Below are 27,578 nucleotides of genomic sequence, written 5' to 3'. Positions count from 1 at the left end.
ACATTTTTAAAATTTATTATGATGAATTAGTTTTTTTTAGTAGTTTTTTTTCTGTTTTAATTCAAATTGTAAATTCCATAGCCTTATTACCCCCCTTGTCTTGGACACAGCCATTAGGGAATCTCAGAGGATGTGCCCCAGACAGTCGTGCTTGAACCTGCAGTGGATGTAAGCATGAATTCAAAATGGTTGATTGATCAAAAAAGAAATGTTTTATTTAACGATGCACTCAACACATTTTATTTACGGTTATATGGTCGTCAGATATATGGTTATAGAACACACAGATATTGAGAGAGGAAACCCGCTGTCACCACCATGAGCTACTCTTTTCGATTAGTAGCAAGGGATCTTTTATATGCACCATCCCACACATAGGGTAGTACATACCACGGCCTTTGTTACACCAGTTGTGGAGCACTGGCTGGAACGAGAAATAGCCCAATGAGTCCACTGATGGGGATCGATCGCAGACTGACTGTCCGCTCATAGAGCGAGCACTTTAGCACTGGGCTACGTCCCGTCCGGGTTGATGGATCTGGAAATTAATACCGGAATAAGAGGAATCCCCAATCTGTGGTTGGGCTTTAATTTCTGTCAGTGGCCGAATGAGGAAATTATACAAACAGGTGCAAGGAGTACTTGAGCACACAAAAACACACTTTCTAAATTCATCTGCAGAGAATTTGTGACAAAGTTTTTCATATGGTTCTGTGTTAGATAGAAGGAGTATTTCAGCATACACAAAAACACACTTACTAAATTCATCTGCAGAGAATTTGTGACAAAGTTTTTCATACGGTTCTGCGTTAGTTAGATAGAAGGAGTATTTCAGCATACACAAAAACACACTTACTAAATTCATCTGCAGAGAATTTGTGACAAAGTTTTTCATATGGTTCTGCGTTAGATAGAAGGAGTATTTCAGCATACACAAAAACACACTTACTAAATTCATCTGCAGAGAATTTGTGACAAAGTTTTTCATATGGTTCTGCGTTAGTTAGACAGAAGGAGTATTTCAGCATACACAAAAACACACTTACTAAATTCATCTGCAGAGAATTTGTAACAAAGTTTTTCATACGGTTCTGCGTTAGTTAGATAGAAGGAGTATTTCAGCATACACAAAAACACACTTACTAAATTCATCTGCAGAGAATTTGTAACAAAGTTTTTTTCATACGGTTCTGTGTTAGTCAGATAGGAGTATTTCAGCATACACAAAAACACACTTACTAAATTCATCTGCAGAGAATTTGTGACAAAGTTTTTCATATGGTTCTGCGTTAGTTAGACAGAAGGAGTATTTCAGCATACACAAAAACACACTTACTAAATTCATCTGCAGAGAATTTGTAACAAAGTTTTTCATACGGTTCTGCGTTAGTTAGATAGAAGGAGTATTTCAGCATACACAAAAACACACTTACTAAATTCATCTGCAGAGAATTTGTAACAAAGTTATTTTCATACGGTTCTGTGTTAGTCAGATAGGAGTATTTCAGCATACACAAAAACACACTTACTAAATTCATCTGCAGAGAATTTGTAACAAAGTTTTTCATACGGTTCTGTGTTAGTCAGATAGAAGGAATATTTCAGCATACACAAAAACACACTTACTAAATTCATCTGCAGAGAATTTGTGACAAAGTTTTTCATACGGTTCTGTGTTAGTCAGATAGAAGGAATATTTCAGCATACACAAACACACACTTACTAAATTCATCTGCAGAGAATTTGTGACAAAGTTTTTCATACGGTTCTGTGTTAGTCAGATAGAAGGAATATTTCAGCATACACAAACACACACTTACTAAATTCATCTGCAGAGAATTTGTGACAAAGTTTTTCATACGGTTCTGTGTTAGTCAGATAGAAGGAATATTTCAGCATACACAAACACACACTTACTAAATTCATCGGCAGAGAATTCATAATAAAAAATTTCAGATAGTTAGTCAGATAGAAGTAGTATTTGAGCACACAAAAATACTTACTAAATTCATCGGCAGAGAATTTAATTTGTAATAAAAAATGTCATACGGTTCTGCGTTAGTCAGATACAAGGAGTATTTCAGCATACACAAAAACACACTTACTAAATTCATTGGCAGAGAATTCGTAATAAAGTTTTTCATACGGTTCTGTGTTAGTCAGATAGGAGTATTTCAGCATACACAAAAGCACACTTACTAAATTCATCGGCAGAGAATTCGTAATAAAGTTTTTCATGCGGTTCTGCATTAGTCAGATAGAATGAGTATTTGAGCACACAAAAACACACTTACTAAATTCATCGGCAGAGAATTCGTAATAAAGTTTTTCATGTGGTTCTGTGTTAGTCAGGTGCAAGGAGTATTTCAGCACCATGCCTTTCTCCTGAAAGCAAAAGATGGAATATATACAGTATAATCAAGCCTCTGAAAATTCCGAGAACGATCGTTTCGTTCGCGCGTTGCTTGTGCAAATTAATTTTACATAACCTATTTTTTGTTCTTGCAAAATTTGGAACACCATTTACTTGGATATAATGGGTTAAGCAAACAGGAAATGGCTTACCTGGATTTATTTCTGTGTAACTGATAAATGGGTCACGCAGATTTTCAATTCGCAAAGGCTGAATATTTAAAAATATTTTTTTCAGTTTGGCTTGAAGTATAAGAAGAAATGGTAAAAGTGTTGTGAAAACAAGAATTAAACAAAACAAAATTGTGTGAAACTGTAAAATTAATCGTGTTTTCTTTATAATTTAACAATCTTTAAGTGTTTTAACTTTTTTTAAACTCTAATTTGCTGAAATTTTGTGTGAAGTTTAATAGATAATTTGCTGAACCTTTCTGTGAAGTTAAAAAAATAATTTGCCAAACTTTTCTCTGAATCCAAAGCTATAGCCCTTCTTTAATTGCCACACTCGCCAGACCCAGACCCAGACCCCCAGACCAAGACCCAGACCCAGACTCAGACTCGGGATCCAGACCAGGATCCAGATCCAGACCCGGACCCAGACCCAGAACAGGATTCAGACCCCCAGACTCAGACCCAGACCAAGACGCAGACCCAGACCCAGACCCAGACGCAGACCCAGACCCAGACCCAGACCCAGAACAGGATCCAGACCCACAGACTCAGACCCAGACCAAGACACAGACCCAGACCCAGACGCAGACCCAGACCCAGACCCAGACCCAGACCCAGACCCAGACCCAGACCCAGACCCAGACCCAGACCCAGACCAAGACGCAGACCCCCAGACCCAGACTCAGACCCAGACCAAGATGCAGACCCAGACCTAGACTCAGACCCAGACCAGGATCCAGACCCAGACCCCCGGACCCAGACTCAGACCCAGACCAAGATGCAGACCCAGACCCAGACTCAGACCCAGACCAGGATCCAGACCCAGACCCCCGGACCCAGACTCAGACCCAGACCAAGATGCAGACCCAGACCCAGACTCAGACCCAGACCAGGATCCAGACCCAGACCCAGACCAAGATGCAGACCCAGACCCAGACCAGACTCAGACCCAGACCAGGATCCAGACCCAGACCCAGACCCCCAGACCCAGACCCAGATCCAGACCAGGATCCAGACCCCCAGACCCAGACCCAGACCGCCAGACCCCCAGACCCAGACCCAGACCCAGACCCAGGCCCAGAACCATACCAGGATCCAGACCCAGACCCAGACCCAGACCCAAAAGCAGACCCAGACCCCCAGACCCAGGCCCAGACCCCCAGACCCAGAACCATACCAGGATCCAGACCCAGACCCCAGACCCAGGCCCAGATCCCCAGACCCAGAACCATACCAGGATCCAGACCCAGACCCAGACCCTGACCCAAACGCAAACCCAGACCCCCAGACCCAGGCCCAGACCCCCAGACCCAGAACCATACCAGGATCCAGACCCAGACCCAGACCCAGACCCAAACGCAGACCCAGACCCAGACCCAGACCCCCAGACCCAGACCCAGACCAGGATCCAGACCCCCAGACCTAGACCCAGACCAGGATCCAGACCCACACCAGCAGACCTAGCTTCAGCGTGCTTTGTGCCTACATATAAAGGTTTCAGCGTACCGTGTGTGGGTTACACTTGGAGGCGACAATGAACCACCAGGTGTCTCGAATCGTGTGGAATACCCGAGAACCTGAACAGTTCCAGTACAGCTCCTCCTGGTTGGTGCCTCGAACCAGTCGCACCTGGTAACAGCCGGAGAAATAACCCATCTCCAGAGTCAGGATGTGGTTTTCCTCCTTCACTAGAACGGCCAACTTGTCTAAACACGGCTGAAATGGACCCCCCCCAAAAATATATATATAAAAAAAATTAATTTTTTTTTAATTAACACTTTTTTGTTTAATTAACATTCAATAGCTGATGATTAAATAAATCAATGTGCTCTAGTGGTGTCGTTAAACAAAGCAAACAAACAAAACAAATCAACTGGATGTTAAACATTTGGTATTTTTGTCATCAGAGGAAACCTGCTTAATTTTTCTCAATACAGCAAATGATCTTTTGTATGCATTTTTTTAAATGGTTCAAGAACTTTAAATGGTTTGTGCAAATCTGAAATTCCCATTAATTCATTCATCCATCCATCCATCCATCCATCCATCCATCCATTCATCCATTCATCCATCCATTCATTCATCCATTCATCCATTCATCCATCCATCCATCCATTCATTCATTAATCCATTCATTCATTCATTCATTCAACAATAAAGTTACCTGAATTTGTTTGGTTTTTGCGTAATCTTTAAATGGTTTGTGCAAATTTGAAATGCTCGTTTATGCATTAACTCACTCACTCACTCACTCACTCACCCACCCACCCACCCACCCACTCACTCACTCACTCACTCACTCACTCACCCATCCATCCATCTATGCAAAAAATAAATGAGTTATCTGAAAAAAACCTTTAAATGGTTTATGCAAATTTTAAATTCTCATTTGTTCATTCGCTCACTCACTCACCCACCCACCCATCCATCCATCCATGCAAAAAATAAACGAGTTATCTGAAGAAAAAAGAAAAAAAATCATAACCTTTAAATGGTTTATGCAAATTTTAAATTCTCATTTGTTCATTCGCTCACTCACCCATACCCCCACCCACCCCCTCACTCACTCACTCACTCACTCATCCATCCATCCATTTATGCAAAAAATTAGTTAGCTGGTTTTTTTTGGCATAACCTTTAAATGGTTTATGCAAATTTTAAATTCTCATTTGTTCATTCGCTCACTCACTCACTCACTCACTCACTCACTCACTCACTCACCCACCCACCCACCCAGCCACCCAGCCACCCACTCATTCATGCAAAACTAAATGAGTTACCTGAATTTGTATGTTTGGCATAACCTTTAAATGGTTTGTACAAATTTATAAATTCTCAAACACCTGGAATAGCAAACTGACAATTTCATGATAGTCTCAATCCAACGAGGTTTACACCACGACTGGCATATCAAAGGCCGTAGTATGTACTACCTTGTCTGTGGGATAGTACATATAAAAGATCCCTTGCTGCTAATCGAAAAAGAGTAGCCCATGAAGTGGTGATAGCGGGTTTCCTCTCTCAAGATATGTGTGGTCCATAACCATGTCTGATGTCATATAACCGTAAATAAAATGTGTTGAGTGCGTCGTTCAATAAAACATTCCTTTCTTTTTCTTTTTTCCAATGAGTTTTAGGGTCTTACCTTCTCAGAAGGGTAGACTTTCGACCAGACTTTATCACTGTAGAACAAAATCCTTAGTGTTCCATGGGCCTGAAACAAATGCATAATTGATATTTCTTACACACCCAGGGGTTGAAATTTTATTTTTTACCACTATCCCAAAGGAATAGTGAATTTCAAAAAACACTATTCCTTCTACAAATGTACTATCGCTTCAATTATTAATGCACCACTAGTTTTCCTGACTGTACAACATTGCGTAATGCACAGTTGTTTATATACCAGTCTATGCATTACTGCGTACTAGCTGGAATTACAAACGAACTCACTCTAAACATTAGTCTCGATCAAAAAGACGTTTATTTTGTACCGGTAAGTGCATGAGAAAGGTCTTAGTAGTGCAAGGATTTGTTCTGCAGAAAAATGTAGCTGAAGAAAAAGCATAAGCCGAATAGTCGCAGGTGATTTTCGGTATTCCGTGCTTTATTTTCACTTTCGTGACGGAATATTGGAAGAATTGTTTTACTATTCCGTTTCAAAATGTACTATTTGTGGAATAGCGGAATAGCGTAAAATTCGACCCCTTACACCCGTTGGTGAGAACACCATGTGTTATTTTTGATAACACATGGTTGTTTACACTTGTACGTGTGTTTCAAGACATATGACTACCTGCTCCTCTATAATGACCAGGTCACCAATGCCATACATCCAATGAAAAACAAACACAGTGAAAATCGATTACATTGTGACCTATAGTTAACGTGACAATCATGGGTCTGTGACGCATAAGTCAGCTACAAGTGCAACGGTTGTAAATAACTTTTAGGTGAAAAAGATGTTAAAATTTGCTTAAAAACCTGGTTTTTGAGGATATGTAAGAAATAGAATAATACATTTGTGTCCATTAGATACCATTTATCTCACAACTCATTATGCATTAACCCATCCAGTCAATTATGCATTAACCCATCCAGTCAATTACGCATTAACCCGTCCAGTCAATTACGCATTAACCCATCCAGTCAATTATGCATTAACCCATCCAGTCAATTATGCATTAACCTGTCCAGTCAATTATGCATTAACCCATCCAGTCAATTACGCATTAACCCATCCAGTCAATTATGCATTAACCTGTCCAGTCAATTATGCATTAACCTGTCCAGTCAATTATGCATTAACCTGTCCAGTCAATTATGCATTAACCTGTCCAGTCAATTATGCATTAACCCATCCAGTCAATTATGCATTAACCCGTCCAGTCAATTATGCATTAACCTGTCCAGTCAATTATGCATTAACCCGTCCAGTCAATTATGCATTAACCCGTCCAGTCAATTATGCATTAACCCGTCCAGTCAATTATGCATTAACCCGTCCAGTCAATTATGCATTAACCCGTCCAGTCAATTATGCATTAACCTGTCCAGTCAATTATGCATTAACCTGTCCAGTCAATTATGCATTAACCCATCCAGTCAAGTATGCATTAACCCATCCAGTCAATTATGAAGTAACCCGTCCAGTCAATTATGCATTAACCCGTCCAGTCAATTATGCATTAACCCGTCCAGTCAATTATGCATTAACCCATCCAGTCAATTATGAAGTAACCCGTCCAGTCAATTATGCATTAACCTGTCCAGTGAAGTATACATTAACCCATCCAGTCAAGTATGCATTAACCCGTCCAGTGAAGTATACATTAACCCATCCAGTCAATTATGCATTAACCCATCCAGTCAATTATGCATTAACCCATCCAGTCAAGTATGCATTAACCTGTCCAGTGAAGTATACATTAACCCATCCAGTCAATTATGCATTAACCCGTCCAGTCAAGTACAAGTAACCCATCCAGTCAATTATGCATTAACCCATCCAGTGAAGTATACAATCCAGTATGCATTAACCCGTCCAGTGAAGTATACATTAACCCATCCAGTCAATTATGTATTAACCCATCCAGTCAATTATGCATTAACCCATCCAGTCAATTATGCATTAACCCATCCAGTCAAGTATGCATTAACCTGTCCAGTGAAGTATACATTAACCCATCCAGTCAATTATGCATTAACCCATCCAGTCAAGTATACATTAACCCATCCAGTCAATTATGCATTAACCCATCCAGTCAATTATGCATTAACCCATCCAGTCAATTATGCATTAACCCGTCCAGTCAATTATGCATTAACCTGTCCAGTGAATTATGCATTAACCCATCCAGTCAATTATGCATTAAATCCCAAGTATGCATTAACCCATCCAGTCAATTATGCATTAACCTGTCCAGTCAATTATGCATTAACCCATCCAGTCAATTATGCATTAACCCGTCCAGTCAATTATGCATTAACCCGTCCAGTCAATTATGCATTAACCCGTCCAGTCAATTATGCATTAACCCGTCCAGTCAATTATGCATTAAACCGTCCAGTCAATTATGCATTAACCCATCCAGTCAATTATGCATTAACCCATCCAGTCAAGTATGCATTAACCCATCCAGTCAATTATGCATTAACCCATCCAGTCAATTATGAAGTAACCCGTCCAGTCAATTATGCATTAACCTGTCCGTCCAGTCAATTATGCATTAACCCGTCCAGTCAATTATGCATTAACCCATCCAGTCAATTATGAAGTAACCCGTCCAGTCAATTATGCATTAACCTGTCCAGTGAAGTATACATTAACCCATCCAGTCCATTAACCCGTCCAGTGAAGTATACATTAACCCATCCAGTCAATTAATTATCCAGTCAATTATGCATTAACCCATCCAGTCAATTATGCATTAACCCATCCAGTCAAGTATGCATTAACCTGTCCAGTGAAGTATACATTAACCCATCCAGTCAATTATGCATTAACCCATCCAGTCAAGTATACATTAACCCATCCATTCAATTATGCATTAACCCATCCAGTCAATTATGCATTAACCCATCCAGTCAATTATGAAGTAACCCGTCCAGTCAATTATGCATTAACCTGTCCAGTGAAGTATACATTAACCCATCCAGTCAATTATGCATTAACCTATCCAGTCAAGTATGCATTAACCCATCCAGTCAATTATGCATTAACCCATCCAGTATATTATGCATTAACCCATCCAGTCTATTATGCATTAACCCATCAGTCAATTATGCATTAACCCAAGTCAATTATGCATTAACCTGTCCAGTGCATTAAACCGTCCAGTATATGCATTAACCCATCCAGTCAATTATGCATTAACCCATCCAGTCAAGTATGCATTAACCCATCCAGTCAATTATGCATTAACCCATCCAGACAATTATGCATTAACCCGTCCAGTCAATTATGCATTAACCTGTCCAGTCAATATGCATTAATCCAGTCAATTATGCATTAACCCGTCCAGTCAAACCCGTCCAGTCAATTATGCATTAACCTGTCCAGTCAAGTATACATTAACCCATCCAGTCAATTATGCATTAACCCATCCAGTCAATTAAGTATCCAGTCATTAACCCGTCCAGTCCATTAACCTGTCCAGTCAATTATGCATTAACCCATCCAGTCAATTATGCATTAACCCATCCAGTCAATTATGCATTAACCCATCCAGTCAAGTATGCATTAACCCATCCAGTCCAGTCCAGTCAAGTATGCATTAACCCATCCAGTCAATTATGCATTAACCCATCCAGTCAATTATGCATTAACCCATCCAGTCAATTATGCATTAACCCATCCAGTCAATTATGCATTAACCCATCCAATCAATTATGTATTAACCCATCCAGTCAATTATGCATTAACCTGTCCAGTCAATTATGCATTAACCCATCCAGTCAATTATGCATTAACCCATCCAGTCAATTATGCATTAACCCATCCAGTCAATTATGCATTAACCCATCCAGTCAATTATGCATTAACCCATCCATCCAGTCAATTATGCATTAACCCATCCAGTCAATTATGCATTAACCCGTCCAGTCAATTATGCATTAACCTGTCCAGTCAATTATGCATTAACCCATCCAGTCAATTATGCATTAACCCGTCCAGTCAATTATGCATTAACCCGTCCAGTCAATTATGCATTAACCCATCCAGTCAATTATGCATTAACCCATCCAGTCAATTATGCATTAACCCATCCAGTCAATTATGCATTAACCCATCCAGTCAATTATGCATTAACCTGTCCAGTCAATTATGCATTAACCCATCCAGTCAATTATGCATTAACCCATCCAGTCAAGTATGCATTAACCCATCCAGTCAATTATGCATTAACCCATCCAGTCAATTATGCATTAACCCATCCAGTCAATTATGTATTAACCCATCCAATCAATTATGTAACCCATCCAGTCAATTATGCATTAACCCATCCAGTCAATTATGCATTAACCCATCCAGTCAATTATGCATTAACCCATCCAGTCAATTATGCATTAACCCATCCAGTCAATTATGCATTAACCCATCCAGTCAATTATGCATTAACCCATCCAGTCAATTATGCATTAACCCATCCAGTCAATTATGCATTAACCCATCCAGTCAAGTATGCATTAACCCATCCAGTCAATTATGCATTAACCCATCCAGTCAATTATGCATTAACCCATCCAGTCAATTATGCATTAACCCATCCAGTCAATTATGCATTAACCCATCCAGTCAATTATGCATTAACCCGTCCAGTCAATTATGCATTAACCTGTCCAGTGAAGTATACATTAACCCATCCAGTCAATTATGCATTAACCTATCCAGTCAAGTATGCATTAACCCATCCAGTCAATTATGCATTAACCCATCCAGTATATTATGCATTAACCCATCCAGTATATTATGCATTAACCCATCCAGTCAATTATGCATTAACCCGTCCAGTCAATTATGCATTAACCCGTCCAGTCAAGTATGCATTAACCCATCCAGTCAATTATGCATTAACCCATCCAGTCAATTATGTATTAACCCGTCCAGTCAATTATGTATTAACCCGTCCAGTCAATTATGCATTAACCCATCCAGTCAATTATGCATTAACCCATCCAGTCAAGTATGCATTAACCCATCCAGTCAATTATGTATTAACCCATCCAGTCAATTATGTATTAACCCGTCCAGTCAATTATGTATTAACCCGTCCAGTCAATTATGCATTAACCCGTCCAGTCAATTATGCATTAACCTGTCCAGTCAATTATGTATTAACCTGACCAGTCAATTATGCATTAACCCATCCAGTCAATTATGCATTAACCTGTCCAGTCAAGTATGCATTAACCCGTCCAGTCAAGTATACATTAACCCATCCAGTCAAGTATGCATTAACCTGTCCAGTCAATTATGCATTAACCCATCCAGTCAAGTATGCATTAACCTGTCCAGTCAATTATGCATTAACCCATCCAGTCAAGTATGCATTAACCCATCCAGTGAAGTATACATTAACCCATCCAGTCAAGTATGCATTAACCCATCCAGTCAATAGGCAAAGCCTACGGACTTTAGATTTATCAAAATCAAGACGATAAATGTTGTGTCCAAAATACATATGCCCAAAATAATGCCAAATTAAGTACAAAAGACGTGCCTGAACCTCTCTTGGATATAGGTATGTTACTAAAGTACAGTTGAATCCACTTTATTGCATATCAGTTTATAGCATAAATCGGTTATTTGCATATTATTCTGCTGCACAGAACCTTTTTACATTAAACCAATACAAATTATATCACATAATTGAATAGCTTTATAAAGGCAAATATTGGTTAATTGCATACGAAAACCAAAAACATCTAAGAAATTTTATCATAAAATCTTTAATATTTTACCAATTGTAATTGCAAAGAGAACAAAGCTGAATGTTGGTTAAAAACTAATGAGTATACAATATTGTAACGGTAACAGTACAAACATGCTGACATCAAAATATTAATATTTTACCGCTAAACAACTGAAATGTTAAGTTTAATTACATTAAAATAACTTGAAAAGCATTTCTGAATATTGACAACTCTCCAGCAGCTGTTAAAGGTATATTGTCACAGATCACTGACCTATTTAATGGTCCAACAAAGTATTACCAGAACAAAAATAGTTCGATTTGTCCCTAAATGTACTTTATTCAACCATCTTCATAACCACCATACTCCATTTTGTAATATTTTGTAAAAATAATTGAATTATGGCAATGGTCCATAATTCAAAAACTAAAATTGCCGAGAGGGTTGACATGGATTTCACTCCATCATGGTTCAGTTAAGGTGATGCAATAGCTAGATTTGGTTTCCAACAATTAATGTAATTTTTATTTATTATCCATTTTTAGAGAAATAAGGTCCTTAACAGCGCCCTCAATAGTTTATGAAGTAGCAGGCTACAACAGTGATGATAGCAGGGGGCAAAGCGGGGGGTCTGGGGGCCCTCCCCGAGAAACATTTGAAAAATCAAATTTCGATGTGAACTAATCGTGTTTCAAGACAAATAAACAACTATTTTGGCACCTTGTTTGGATCCCTTTTGAAGGAGACTTTATTAAAGAAGAGAAAGCACTTTTATTTTTACCATCAACGAAAAGTAGGCGGCGGCAAAAGCTGTTTCAGGCAGCGATTTGCCGCCGGAGACCGGGTACTTTTGAGGGCTCTGCCTTAAATCCGTGAAAGTATGCCTTTAATGACAGTATTGAACTAAAATGCAATGATGCAATGAAATGCTGTGCCAGCAATGGTCAGTCTGTGAAGTACATGTAGATGTTTGGGAAGGTGGTGGGGGGAGGGGGGGGGGAGGGTGTATGTGTGGGTGGGGACGGCTGGATGAGATGGAGGAATGAAAAGTATACATGTATATATCTGTTTGCTTGAATTTGTTTTAAAACAAGTAAAGCCATTTTTTTATTTTTTTTAAATCTCAACATACATGTATACTGATGGAAATAAATAAGGGAACACATCAAATTGTAGACCAAATTCAATTCACAACTAGCATAGTAATGTCTGTATTTCATACCAAGTTGTAATGTGGGATGGAATGTCTGTAGTGTTGAATGTGCTGCCTATATGTTTCCAGTCAACTTTTGACAATATGAATTGATTTTTGATGCAGTCATTATTTCTTGTTGACCGGCCTCGGTGGTGTCGTGGTTAGGCCATCGGTCTACAGGCTGGTAGGTACTGGGTTCGGATCCCAGTCGAGGCATGGGATTTTTAATCCAGATACCGACTCCAAACCCTGAGTGAGTGCTCCGCAAGGCTCAATGGGTAGGTGTAAACCACTTGCACCGACCAGTGATCCATAACTGGTTCAACAAAGTCCATGGTTTGTGCTATCCTGCCTGTGGGAAGCGCAAATAAAAGATCCCTTGCTGTCTGTCGTAAAAGAGTAGCCTATGTGGCAACAGCGGGTTTCCTCTAAAAACAGTGTCAGAATGACCATATGTTTGACATCCAATAGCCGATAATACGATAACAAATCAATGTGCTCCAGTGGCGTCGTTAAATAAAACAAACTTTACTTTTATTTCTTGTTGCTATCTTTGTGATCCTTTTTTTCTTTCCATCAGTATATCTTTATGAATAAATGGGGGTACGGGTCTTGTTTCATGGAGTCATGACATCGGGTTTCATCTCTCATTATCTTCGTGGTCAAAACCACATGGCCGAAACACTCTATACAGGGCTCAAACTTTACAACGGCTCCAACGGCAATTGTCGTCGTTGGGATGGGAGCGTGACCGACGGCACTCTTATGCCATGGGATAAACATTACTGCCGTTGGTAGAACTCATCAATGACAGCAAACTGAATGTACATTATCTGCCAGTATTTAACATTTGTTCATCTGATCAGGGTTTCTGCCAGAGGGTAAAACGGGTATGGTGCCATACCCAAATTATTATTTTTTAAGTTAACATTTTGACAAAATTAATGACTCTTATCATTATTGTATGATTTTCTTGACATTAAACCTAAATGTAACTCATTTTCTTTGACTGTGGTTGCATTCAATTCCATAGCGCCATACCCAGAATTTTCTTTCTGGCAGAAACACTGCTGATATAGGTCTACATGCAACAATGAAAAAGAAAGTAATGTTTTATTTAACGATGCACTCAACACATTTTATTTACGGTTATATGGCATCAGACATATGGTTAAGGACCACACAGATTTTGAGAGGAACCCCGCTGTCGCCACTACATGGGCTACTCTTTCCGATTAGCAGCAAGGGATCTTTTATTTGCACTTCCCACAGGCAGGATAGCACAAACCATGGCCTTTGTTGAACCAGTTATGGATCACTGGTCGGACATCCAACAGCCGATGATTAATTAATCAATGTGCTCTAGTAGTGTCATTAAACAAAACAAACTTTCTTTTATACTTTGATATAACCATAATTAAAATTTGTTAAGTGTGTTGTTAAATAAAAGTGTTTGCTTATTTCTTTACACTTTCTTCAATGCTGGACTGGCAAATGAAATAACCATGGTGCCTCCATCCCCCACCCTAGCCCCCCAATCAAAAGACTTCCCCGATAGAGAAACATACTTACTACAGGATAAAAAAAGTTGTATGCCAATCTCCCTTTATCCAAAAAGCAAAAACGGGTCAAAAACATCCAATCCTCCTGAAATGGCGAAACACACAGAATTAGATATAATCAGAGCTTGAAATTACGACCTGCGAAAAACCGTCCATGTTTGAGATATCTAGCAGGTGGAACGTACATTCACGTGCTAAAAAAATTTAAAAACAATTGCTGGTATACATTCGTCTCATTTGCTATTTAGTTTGTGTTTCTCTTATTTTAATTCTATATAATCAGGTGTAGATCCAGGATTTTTTAATAGACGGGGCCCTAAAACCGTTCTTGTTTTTGAAAATAGAATTTAAAGGTCCTTGACAGATGGTCGGCATAATTAAGTTTGCATTTGTGGTGTATTCTGTAATATATATTGTTTGACCAAAAGTAGGGGGAGCCCGGGCCTCTTGGGCCCCTGCCTGAATCTGCGTCTGATAACACTCTAAAATAAATCTCAGAATTCAGTTCTATGTTTTGACAACACTATCCAGACTAAACAACGGAGCACATGATGATCCAGGCTTTCTGCCAGAGGGTAAAATGGGTATGGTACCATACCCAAAACTTTAAAAAAAATTAAGTTAACTTTTTGACAAAATTAATTACTCTTATCATTACTCTATGATTTTCTTAACCCTAAACCTAAACATAACCCATTTTCTTTCTGGGGGAGGTCCCCCATACCCCCTGATGACTGTGGTTGTATTCAATTCCAAGCTTTATGCAATATGAAGCTGGACCATCCCTTAATTGAGATGGTGATACGAAAGTGTGTCTTTTTATCCATTGCCAATAAAGATATTGTATTTTGTTGGGTTCCCAGCCATGTTGGCATCAGGGGTAATGAAAAGGCAGATTCTGCTGCCAAGTCTGCTTTGGATTTGCCTCTTGCCAGGGTTCGTGTACCATATACTGATTTTAAACAGTATCAACCAATTTATCTTTTCGATTTGGCAACATGATTGGGATGGTGCGGTTGCAAACAAGCTTCATGCTATCAAGCCATTCTTCAGTGACAGTCCTCCTATAGGCAGTACAGAAAAGATGAAATAGTCTTGTGTCATGTTCGCATGGGTCATACTTACTTGACCCATTCATTTATTTTGAAGAAAGATCCTCCACCTCAGTATGAGCACTGTCAGTGTACTCTGACGGTGCGTCACATTTTGGTGGTGTGTAAGTTTCTGAAAGAAACTCGAAAATATATATTTGGTCAGAGAAATGTGATGGAATCATTTCGATTCCATCCAGAATTTGTTTTACAATTTGTATGTGGTACTGACTTTTACTCTAAATTTTAATTTGATCTACCTATGATATTTGTATTTTTTGCACAGTTTTTATTTGATTCTTGAATTTTTATATTGATGTTGGTCATCACTTCATGTTTTGACTTACCATAATTTCACACCCAATAGCCGATGTATTTTTCGTGCTGGGGTGTCGTTAAACATTCATTCATTCATTCATTCATCCATTGTATTCAATTCCATAGCACCATAACCAAAAATTTCTTTCTAGTAGAAACACTGTTTGAGACAATCCAAGTGGCCTATTGAAACAACCGTACAAACCAAACTCTACAGTGACAGGGGGGGGGCAGGACGTAGCCCAGTGGTAGAGCGCTCGCTCGATGCGCTGTCTGTGTGGGATCGATCTCCGTCGGTGGGCCCATTGGGCTATTTCTCGTTCCAGCCAGTGCACCACGACTGGTATATCAAAGGCCGTGGTATGTGCTACCCTGTCTGTGGGATGGTGCCTATAAAAGATCCCTTGCTGCTAATCGAAGGGAGTAGCCCACGAAGTGGCGACAGCGGGTTTCCTCTCTTAATATCTGTGTGGTCCATAACCATATGTCTGATGCCAAATAACCGTAAACAAAATGTGTTGAGCGCGTTGTTAAATAAATAAATTCCTATGGTGACAGAGTTCAACTGGAAAAGACAGCTCATTTCATTTTACAGACTAGCTGCATGGACTACATCCCTAAGTGCAGCCAGGAAACATTTCGCTAACGTTTGCAAACAATTTGATTAGTTCCCAACATGGCCATTTGGTTTACCGTGAAGCGCACAAACCAGTGTGGCGGACATTTTTTTCCGCTCGGTCTGGCTGAATGCAGCCCTAGTGTAACTTGTGAAAGAAAAAAAACACAAAAAAACTCACACTATATCCGCAACCTTTTTTTGACCCGATGCCGTCTTATTTTGAGCAGGTCAGATTTTTTTCTTAGCAGGACATATTTTACTTCCTATTTCGAAGTTTGTTTTATTTAACGACGCCACTAGAGCACACTGATTTATTAATCATCGGCTATTGGTTGTCAAACATATGGTCATTTTTGACACAGTCATAGAGAGGAAACCTGCTGCATGTTTCCATTAGTAGCAAAGGATTTTTTATATGCACCATCCCACAGACAGGATAGCACATATACCACAGCCTTTGATATACCATTTGTGGTCCATTGATGGGGATCGATCCTACACCGACCGCGCATCAAGCGAGCGCTTTACTTCCTATTTTGAGCCCTGATAGTAGAAGGTAAGTACTAAAACATACAATAGTCCACATCCCAACCATTGCCCCACAGGTAATGGGTTCACCGAAGGAGATCAGAGATAAACATTAATGGCAGAAATTTTGTCCATTGACATTTTGTCAACTGACATTCTGTCTGTACACAAAAAAACCAATGGGGTTGTAAGGGGATGACAACTGATCATATACAGCATTGTCAGTCTGCAGTGACATTAAGTGTTAGAATAGACATGTATTTAATGTGTTCTAGAATTAAAATAATTTTCTTTAATAATAGCATTTCTATTAGGATGGAGAAAATTTTATTAAACTTTCGGAACACACTCTCTCTCTCTATATATATATATATACTCTGTCAAAAAAGAAATGCATAGGTGATAGGGCAACAAGAAAAGTGGTTGATTTTACAAAATATCCTTTTTTTTATTTATAACGTTGCTGAATGACCATGTTTGTTAATGTTCCTGGAATGGGACAGCATGCCCAAATGCACCCTAAAACAAACTGAACGCATGTTGTGGCACGTTGTGCAATTGCAGGAAATCAGCATGAAATGGTCAGATTTTGGTGAATGCACATAAAAGATTGGGGTAGTGATGGGTATTTAAAGCTGCAATGCTCACAATGATGCCTCATTTCCATTTCGACGTAGATGAGTTACAAGATGCCAAGACTAAGTCTGCCAAATCGAAACATTGCAATAGGTCCTCCAGTTAGGTGAATATCCGTCAGCAGTCAGCAGTCGCATGCCACATGAACGTCCATCCGAGCACCATTTCACGTCTCTGTGACAGGTACCAGCAGCTTCAATCAGCTCAAGACCAGCCCAGAAGTGGAAGCCCTCGCATAACAACTGCAGCACAAGATCGCTACATCCGGGTTCTGCACTTGTGTCACCGAACTGCCACAGCAACGAACACTGTTGGACGCATACCTGGTTTGAGAAGGGTGTCTGCACAAACCATTCGGAACCGACTTCAAGAAGCTGTTTTACGGGGTAGCAGACTTGCGATGTCAATATCGATATTTATGTGTTCGCTGGTGCACAAATGTACAGGGGTGGAACTTGGGGAACTGGTGGTGAGTATGGTTCAGCGACAAATCACATTTCCTTCTACAGAGACGTAATGGACGACAACATGTTTACAGACGCCGCAATGTGTCACCCAAGTTGACAGATTCGGTGGAGGGAGTGTCACGATGTGGGAAGCCATCTCATACACCGGCAGAAGTGAGCTTGTGTTCGTACAAGGCAACCTGACAGCTGTACGCTACCGGGATGAAATTCTTTGCCGTCACGTGCTTCCCATTTTGGATTGACAGAGAGCTCTTTCAGCAGGACAATGCCAGGCCACATACGGCACATGTAACAATGGATTTCCTACAGAATGAGAACATTAATGTGCTGCCATGGCCATCAAGATCGCCAGATCTCAACCCCATTGAACATCTATGGGACGAACTGGACAGACGTGTATGCCAGCGTGACCTGGAGCCTGAGACACTTCCGCAACTGTCACATGCACTGCAGGTAGAATGGACTAGGATTCCACGTGCCCGGATTCAAAGATTCATTCAGTCTAACCCAAGGAGATGTCGCGCAGTGATTGCTGCTGCTGGTGGCCACACAAGGTACTGATTTCAGCACCTTTGTGCGACGCTGTTTGGTGACGAATTTTCTATTATCAATGATGGCGCTGAGATTCAAATACTTAGCAATAATGGTGTAGTTACAGTTTTAAATTTTAATATTTAATTTTAATCTGTTTTTAGTTCACAAAATATATTTTATTGTTAGCAATAAGGAAAAAACCCATCTTGAAATATAATTTACGGCAGAAAAAAAATGCTGCATTGCCGATTTCTGCAGGCAATATCAGGGGTTGATACTGGGCCATTTCCTGCTTAGCCAGTGCACCACGACTGGTACATTGTTCGTCTATTTCCAGAGGAAAATTTATTGCTAGACAAATTTTAAGTAGAGTTCTATTACAACAGTTGTATGTCAATTATGATTTAGGGTCTCTTGTTAAAATGCAAACATTTTAAGACCCTCACCCCTACCCATACTCCTCATTGAACATGACAGGTACTTTTGTGTAGCAAGCAGCAAATCATGCAGGTGTGTGTGTGTGTGTGTGTGTGTGTACATTGTGTGTGTGTGTGTGTATGCAGTGTTCGAGATTAAAAATTTTGGCCAGTATCCCATTTGGATACTAACATTTCAAAATCTGGTATCCCACCTGAGAATTAAGTATTATATGGTATCCCGGTGGGATACTGGGTTCTTGAAGTCTGGTATCCAAAATTAAATTCTGGTATCCACGGGATATAGGGATACCGTTAATCTCGAACATTGGTGTATGTGTGTGTACATTGTGTGTGTGTGTGTGTGTGTGTGTGGGGGTGTACATTATGTGTGTGTGTGTACATTGTGTGTGTGTGTTGGTGTGTGTGTGGGGTGTGTGTCTGTGTGTACATTGTGTGTGTGTGTGTGTGTGTGGGTATGTGTGTGTGTTTGTATGTGTGTTTGTGTGTGAGTGTGTGTGGGTGTGACTGGGTGGGTGTCTAGACTGTACTGTGAGGAGTTTTTAGTGTATCACAACCATGCTCCCACTAAAAATTTATTTTAAAAGAGAAAATTAGCTTTGAACAGGTGTAGGTTTGAGCCCTGAACCCCCTACTCAGACACATCTGCTTATGATCATATTCGCCCAACCATGTTTTTTTATAACAGAGGCTTCGACATTAAAGCAGTGCTTTTTTGAAATATGGATTATCCTTCTGAATTGAACCTAAAGATAATACAATCTGTGCACAATTTTATTACTTTAACAAAGCGATTCACTTTATAATTATACATTACCTAGTATATATATTATTATTATTATATTAGTCTGGTGCACCATTTGCATGTTTCGCTTAAAATATTTATTATGTATGGTATACACACGTAGCTCATGTATATTTACGAATGCGAGTATTTGTAGTTTGTATGCAATGGCTGAAATGTTATTTATGTAATGTTATCTTTCATGTTCATCATTTATTTCTATTAATGTATTATGTCAAATTATATCGTGGAGAGGCATTTACATAGGCCTACAGCCTGTTTGCCGATCCATTTCATTTATTTCAAATGAATAAATATTGTTTTTAAAAAAAAACAATCTGCTTAATCTGGTACAAAATGCCATTCATTGGTCTTCAAAAAAGTTGAGAAGTTTACTACAGTTGGATAGTATATCATGGCATAAGCAGGGGATAAGCACATAGGCTAAGCCCAGCCACCCACCCACAAACCCACATCCCCCACTACCTTTTATATTTTCCTACCCCATGCCCCCACCCCCCCCCCCCCCCCCCCCCCCCCCCCCCCCCCCCCCATGTGGATGCTCCACCATAAAAAATCATGGCTATGTCAGTAATTGAAGGCAAATAAGCATAGGCGTACATGTTCCAATTTTTGTAGGGGGCAGGCTGGATTTTGCCCTAATTTAAAAACGAAAATGCCTGAATCTGCATAACTTTTAATCATATTAGGCTACCATTACTCCCAAACAGCTATATAGGGTTGCAAACGAATCTCTACCCATTTTTACATGGATTACAGCTAATTTTTAGGGTAGAATTATGGTAAAAAGGTCTCAGCTTAGCACATTTTCCGCGAATATCTGTATAATTTTTGCCCGAAACTGATGTTTTTCTCCAGCACTGAGGCAGTTGCCCCCCCCCCCCCCCGCTCCTCTACCCCCGCTCTCGTCTCGTACGCCTATGCAAATATGTTGTGCTTGTTAAAAGTTTTATTTTAATTTTTATCACTAAAATGTACAACCTTGTTCGCACTGTATCTTGTATCAATAAAACCGTCCACCCGTTTTGCAGCAGAATGTGAAAACAAAGAAAAACTACCAAAACAACAGAACATTAAAGTCACTGAATCCATTGATGTACGTTATATCTGTCTTTAGGTCATATTTACTATGTAACTAAATAAAATCCGCCATGTCTTTTTTTTACGTCACATCCGTGTCAAAGGTGACAGGTGCGTTAGCGCACAATGTTTTTAATATAGGCCTACTTAATCTTAGAAATGATTACATGTATATTAGATTGGTTATTTATGACGTTACATTTTAATTTTAAACTATTGTGTATCATGTTTTTATTTTAAATTGTCACTCGAACCGTTGGCCTACTTAAACTTCAAGCTAATGCCGCCAATATACTATTTGGCAAGGGACAAAACTCTTGTATGATTCGTGGAAGCAGTTGGATAGTTCGCGGGCTAAACCCAAGGTAGAAGTATACGGTTAGCTCCCTTGTTTACGAAAAGCGTTCGCTTGTTTTTGCACAAATCCATGCGTGTTTGGAGGTTAATTATTTAGAATATGAAGTAAATGCTTAAGCAGGAGTGCAAACGGTTTAGCTGTAATGAGGCTTAGTATTGAATGCACCGGGTTTTCCTTTAGCTCGAGTTGCCTAGTAGCTACCCTAAGTTTAGCCATTTTGTTTGGGGACCGCTTTATAGTCCGAAGGTTCAGTAGTCCGAAGGTTCATTGATCCGAAACACTGTACTCCGTTTATTGAAATCCAAGAGTAAAACCGCTATATAAGGTGGCCATGTTATATCATCGATTACTAAATAAAAATGCAGGCATAACTGCACGTTTACGTCTTGCAAATTGAATAGTAGGACGAGTGTAATAAAGGTGGAGTGTAGGGTCCGCTATTTTGCATTAGTATTCGACATCATAACATGGAAACCGGGTATAGGAGCTTTAACTGTTGGATATCAGTAAAGTCATTTTAATTAAATACCGACATTTCGTTTTTGTTAATTCATGTATTATACTATAGTACTGACCTATCCAGGTGAGGCATATATTATACTACGGACCTATCCAGGTGTGGCTTATGTTTTCAAATATTCACTCTTAAAAGAGGCATTCTTTTAAATAGGCTAATTATTTATTAATAGCATTATCACCAAGCGTTTAAATCGTGACCACTGTAGAATGTTCTTGGCTAACAGAATACTATATGAATGATCATTACAAAACGTTTTTGCTTCCGGGTTGCTTCAAACTGTACCCAAGGAGGCGTTACCTGGGGGGGGGGGGGGGGGGGGGGGGGGCTATGTTCTCTCCAAGTACACCTCTTCTTTGTTTTTCAAACCACATTATTTTTATGTTTGTCTGTCGCTCTATTAAAGGAAGGGACAATCAAAGCATTTGACCTGGTATGCATATTCAACGATATATAATGCACATTATTGCTTAATATCAACATGTATAATCGTATAGTTAATAAAACGGTTAAATGTGACCGCTATTATATATAACGGGCGCAGCCATTTTGTACCATCCCAGTGAATACGCACGCCCTCTGGCGAGCTGGTGGTTACGTAATACCTAACGTGTCACGTCAGGAATTAGTCTTCGAACTGAAGAAACAAAACATACCTGAATTTTGCGGTAAAGCGCTCTCTTGATGCACGACCGATCCCCGTCAGTGGGCTATTTTTTTTATTCCAGCCAGTGCTCCACTACTGGTGTAACAAAGGCCGTGGTATGTAATATCCTGTCTGTGGGATTTTGCTGCTAATCAAAAATAGTAACCCATGAAGTGGCGGTATCGCGTTTCCTGTCTCAATATCTGTGTGTCCGACGCCATATAACCGTAAATAAAATGTGTTGAGAGCGTCATTATATATATAAAGCATTACCTTTCTTCCTTCCCTATTAAGAGTCTCAAAAACAACGTCACTGTAGGCCTTTTCTGGATGACACCGTTTTTTCTATACCGGTCGCGAGATCTCTATTACGCTAACTGAATATTTCGTATTATTATGTTTGAGGTGTCTGATAGATTATGTAACCGTTTGTTCACATCAGCAGATAGAAAATGGTTTAGCCAAATTTTTAACCACTTTCAAACTGTATTAGCCTTTTCTCTTCTTTTGTTTTTAATATAATTTTTTTTCAATTAGCCAATGGCTAATTTGGCTACCGACAGCTTGAGCTTGGACCTTTTTAACATGCCCATAATGTTTCAGGCATGTCCATCTCGGGTCCTGTCTCTGGATAGCCAGGGACTTGACTCTGGACAGAAAGTTAAGAGAATTTGGAATATTACTTCAAAAAATGCTACCGACAGCCAGGGCCCTGAATGTGGTTGTCCCTCTATGACATTGTGGTCCTCCACCAATATAAAATTCTGGCTACGCCAAAGGGAACAAACGTGAGGTGAATACAATTTTAAACAAAGTGCAAGATACATAGTATCTAAGTAACACGAGAGCTGGAGACACGAGTGTAGAATTATTTTTTTGACGCCATATAATCAGAGGAAACCCGCTACATTGTTCTTAATGCAGCATGGGATCTTTTGTATGCACTTTCCCACAGAGAGGAAGGCACATACCACGGCCTTTGGCCAATGTGGTGCACTGGTTAGAACAAGAAGAAAAAAAACAATCAGTTGATGTGATCCATCGAGGTGCTTCAATCATGCGACGCAAAGACCTCAGGCGAGCACTCAACAAGAGAAATTAAAGTGACAGACCCGAGTTTTTAAACACTACGACGCAATTTTCACTATTAAAGCCATTTTTGATCATTTAAATTACATTTTATTATTTAGAATATTGACTTTTGTATACCTAAAGTGGTTGCTGTCATCTGGGATGTGGTCACCCAGGTTTTAGTAAAGCCCCAAAATACATTTTTCATAATTCTAAAAACGCACGTCTGAGAAATAATGGTTATCGAGACAATCTCTAGTTATTTTTTGGACGGTATTTCCATGTTTAAACATCACAAACTTTAGCTTCTCTCTGTTATAACCTTATCCAGATGTCTTGCAGGTTTGTAGATTAACTAAACTTAGTGTCCATTTAAACGGGCTGAAACCATGGTCTGCGCCTTTAAAATGTATTTTGAACCAAATTATATACGGCGCTCGCGTTTACGTAATATACACTGATGACTTACAAGTACGTCATCAGACAACAGAAATCGACTTGTGCAATCTAATTAAAATTAGCTCCACTATTGCATGTGGATCTAACAGCAGCCAGTTGGAGGTCATGTCCACCAATCAAAAACTTACTTGCAGAATCATGCCAGTGATTTGAAAATAATTTGAAAATATTCCGAATTATGCTGAGGTATACGATATATGTTTCATGTGAATTACGAATGCCTTATTTAGACCAGTAGAACTAATTTTAATCAGATTGCTAACAACACTGCGTAGTCTCCAATGTCCAGGTAACATTTCGTCTGTAAATAATAATTTAAATATTGACCAATCACACTTCGCCTTTTATAACATTATTTGGGAGCATACAAATTCTAAAAATATTTTAGTGGCCGCAGTACAGCGAACCATACCAATACGTACGGGATTGGTTATCAGTCTTCAATTTTACATTAAAAATTATTTATTTATTTATAAAAAACCCCAACTAAATCAGTCTTCAGTTTTACATTACAAATTATTTATTTTATAAAATAAAACATGTTTTAAGGCATTCGTAATTCACACGAAACATGTCGTATACCCTCAGGATAATTCGGAATATTTTCAAATTATTTTTAAATCACTGGCATGATTCTGCAAGTAAGGTTTTGATTGGTGGACATGAGCTCCAACTGGCTGCTGTTAGATCCACATGTAATAGTGGAGCTAATTTTAATTAGATTGCGACTTGTGTAGCCTTAATCTTAGACAGTGGTGGGTTTGAATCGATATTTAAGAAGCCAATCAGATGTCTTTAAATTGACATCCAACATGTATCATATCTTCGTGTGGTAACATCTTAACGCTGTTACCTAAAACATTTTAGAGGTACGCTTGGTGATTACTGTAAAGAAATCACATTTGTTTAGTGCATTTGGCACTGTTCTTTTGCCATTCTTGGTGATTATAGTTAGGTCTATTAACCTTCGGACTACTGAACCTTCGGACCATTGAACCTTCGGACCATTGAACCTTCAGACCATTGAACCTTCGGACTATTGAACCTTCGGACCATTAAACCTTCGGACTATAGAGCTGTAACCATTTTGGTTTACCGTGAAACGCATAAACCAGTCTAGCGGACGTTTTTCTGCTCGATCTGGCTGAACGCAGCCCTACTCTGCTGTTCGAGAGCAATCTTCACGACTGGTATACCAAAGTTCGTGGTATGTGCTATCCTGTCTGTGGGATGGTGCATATATAAAAGATCCTTTGCTACTAATGAAAAAAATTTAGCGGGTATACTCTCTGAGAGTATATGTCATGATGCCTTAGTGGTGACGTTAAGCAAAACAAACTTTACCCCTTTTTTAAAAAACAAAACAAAAGGACGCTCAACAAATAATTTTGCTATGTAGCCTTATAGGTTAAGTAAGATCCCCGTCGGTTGGGCCATTGGGCTATTTCATATTCCAGCCAGTGCACCACGACTGGTACATCAAAGGCCGTGGTATGTGCTAGCCTGTCTATGGGATGGTGCATATAAAAGATCCCTTGCTGCTAATCGAAAAGAGTAGCCCATGAAGTGGCAACAGCGGGTTTGCTCTCTCAATATATGTGTGGTCCTTAACCATATGTCTGACGTCATATAACCGTAAACCGGCCTCAGTGGCGTCGTGGTTAGGCCATTGGCCTACAGGCTGGTAGGTACTGGGTTCGGATCCCAGTCGAGGCATGGGATTTTTAATCCAGATACCGACTCCAAACCCTGAGTGAGTGCTCCACAAGACTCGATGGGTAGGTGTAAACCACTTGCACCGACCAGTGATCCATAACTGGTTCAACAAAGGTCATGGTTTGCGCTATCCTGCCTGTGGGAAGCACAAATAAAAGATCCCTTGCTGCTAATCGGAAAGAGTAGACCATGCAGTGGCGACAGCGGGTTTCCTCTCAAAATCTGTGTGGCCGTAACCATATGTCTGACGCCATATAACCGTAAATAAAATGTGTTGAGTGCGTCGTTAAATAAAACATTTCTTTCCTTCTATGATTCGTTGTTTTTCAGTTTCAGTAAGTGCTCCATTGACTAATGTTGCAAAGGCCGTGGTATGTGCTGAACTGTCTGTGGGATGGTGCATATATAATTTATAAAAGATCCTTTGCTGCCGATGATGGGAAAAAAATGTAGTGGGTTCAATGTCCTTTGAAGGCTACGTGTCACAGTATTTACCACGTGTTTGAAACTCAATAGGCGATGATAAATAAAAAGGTTTGACTGTATGACCTTGTCCACGAAGGGCCCCGAGTTTTAAAGAGCACGTTTATGAATGCGGCTGTACACTGTGGACATAAACCATGTTTATGGCTTCCATTAAATGGACACTTCATGGAAACGCTGCAACACAGTAACATACTTATACTTGGTAAAACAATATCCGTCCGTTTCTCTATTAATAGGACAAAGAATTCTACACAATGACATATTATGTATGCATATAAAAACCCAGTAATACAACCTTTTCCCACTTAGAATTTGACACCATATACGATGAAAGATGTACCGAAAAGCGGACTACAAGGTGTGGTTATGTTACCCGGTAAAAGAACACATTGCCATTGATAGTTATTTTACACGAGTGCTAAAACTTGGACCCAGTTAATAGTGGGACAAACCCTATTATTTTGTGTCTCAAACCAATATAAAAACATTTTATTATATAAACAATTAAGATTATAATGAACATAAGTAATGTAATTGGGGCTTAGTTGCACCAAGGTGATTTCATGCTCTTTATGGTGATTAGTATTTGTCCAATGATCCCATACTGTAATCTTTAATATGTGATCAAAGTTAAATGGCCTCCATGATTCTTTGATATAGGATTAAAGTTAAACTTCGTACAAAATATTTGTTTAGTATTTGTGAGGTAATTTTAATAGTTTAATTGTTTTTGTTGTGTAATGTTAATCGTTTTTATAATACAATATGTGTTTATCATATTATTTTGTCATGTTATTTTTATACATAGGGACCATACATGGAATGTTCCACTTTTAACTGGGGATAGCATCTTTTTATACTGAGTGTAAAAAAAAAGAGTAAAGTTTGTTTTATTTAACGACGCCACTAGAGCACAATGATTTTTTATCTCATCATCGGCTATTGGACGTCAAACATATGGTCAGTCCGACACTGTTTTTTTTAGAGGAAACCCGCTGTCGCAAAATAGCCTACTCTTTTACGACAGGCAGCAAGGGATCTTTTATTTGCGCTTCCCACAGGCAGGATAGCACAAACCATGGCCTTTGTTGAACCTGTTATGGATCACTGGTCGGTGCAAGTGGTTTACACCTACCCATTGAGCCTTGCGGAGCACTCACTCAGGGTTTGGAGTCGGTATCTGGATTAAAAATCCCATGCCTCGACTGGGATCCGAACCCAGTACCTATCAGCCTGTAGACCGATGACCTAACCACGACGCCACCGAGGCCGGTCTTCTCTTAAAAGAACACGATCTAGTTGTTCATTACGCCGTAATTTTTCGCTATTAAACCCGTTCTTGATAAATGAAATTGAACATTACTTAGAATTTGAGGTGCTTGCGGCACAGGATCGAACCACCTCGGTGGATCCATTCGACTGATTTTCTCGTTCCAACCAGTGCACCACAATTGGACAAAGACCGTGGTATGTGCTTTCCTGTCTGTTGGAAAGTGCATATAAAAGATCCCTTGCTGCATTAGGAAAAATGTAACGGGTTTCCTCTGTTGACTA

The 27,578-nt window shown here is 39.5% G+C and overlaps 1 protein-coding gene across 1 annotated transcript in view; it reads right to left on the bottom strand.

Moving 5' to 3' along the window:
• The window catches only part of LOC121386552 (transmembrane protein 145-like), a 39,296-nt gene extending 18,450 nt beyond the window's left edge, over positions 1 to 20,846 (bottom strand). Inside the window, exons 1-5 of the mRNA XM_041517493.1 lie at positions 20,673 to 20,846; positions 14,267 to 14,341; positions 5,729 to 5,797; positions 4,090 to 4,299; positions 2,295 to 2,385 (exon numbers count right to left, since the gene is read on the bottom strand). Of these exons, the coding sequence (XP_041373427.1) occupies positions 2,295 to 2,385; positions 4,090 to 4,299; positions 5,729 to 5,797; positions 14,267 to 14,341; positions 20,673 to 20,783 (556 nt within the window). The 5' untranslated portion in view covers positions 20,784 to 20,846. The remainder of the gene's footprint in view (positions 1 to 2,294; positions 2,386 to 4,089; positions 4,300 to 5,728; positions 5,798 to 14,266; positions 14,342 to 20,672) is intronic.
• Positions 20,847 to 27,578: the final 6,732 nt, after the last annotated feature.

This window comes from Gigantopelta aegis, chromosome 12 (genome assembly GCF_016097555.1).
Source record: "Gigantopelta aegis isolate Gae_Host chromosome 12, Gae_host_genome, whole genome shotgun sequence".
Classification (NCBI taxonomy): Eukaryota; Metazoa; Mollusca; class Gastropoda; order Neomphalida; family Peltospiridae; genus Gigantopelta; species Gigantopelta aegis.
This window is presented reverse-complemented; position numbering and strand designations above follow the sequence as displayed.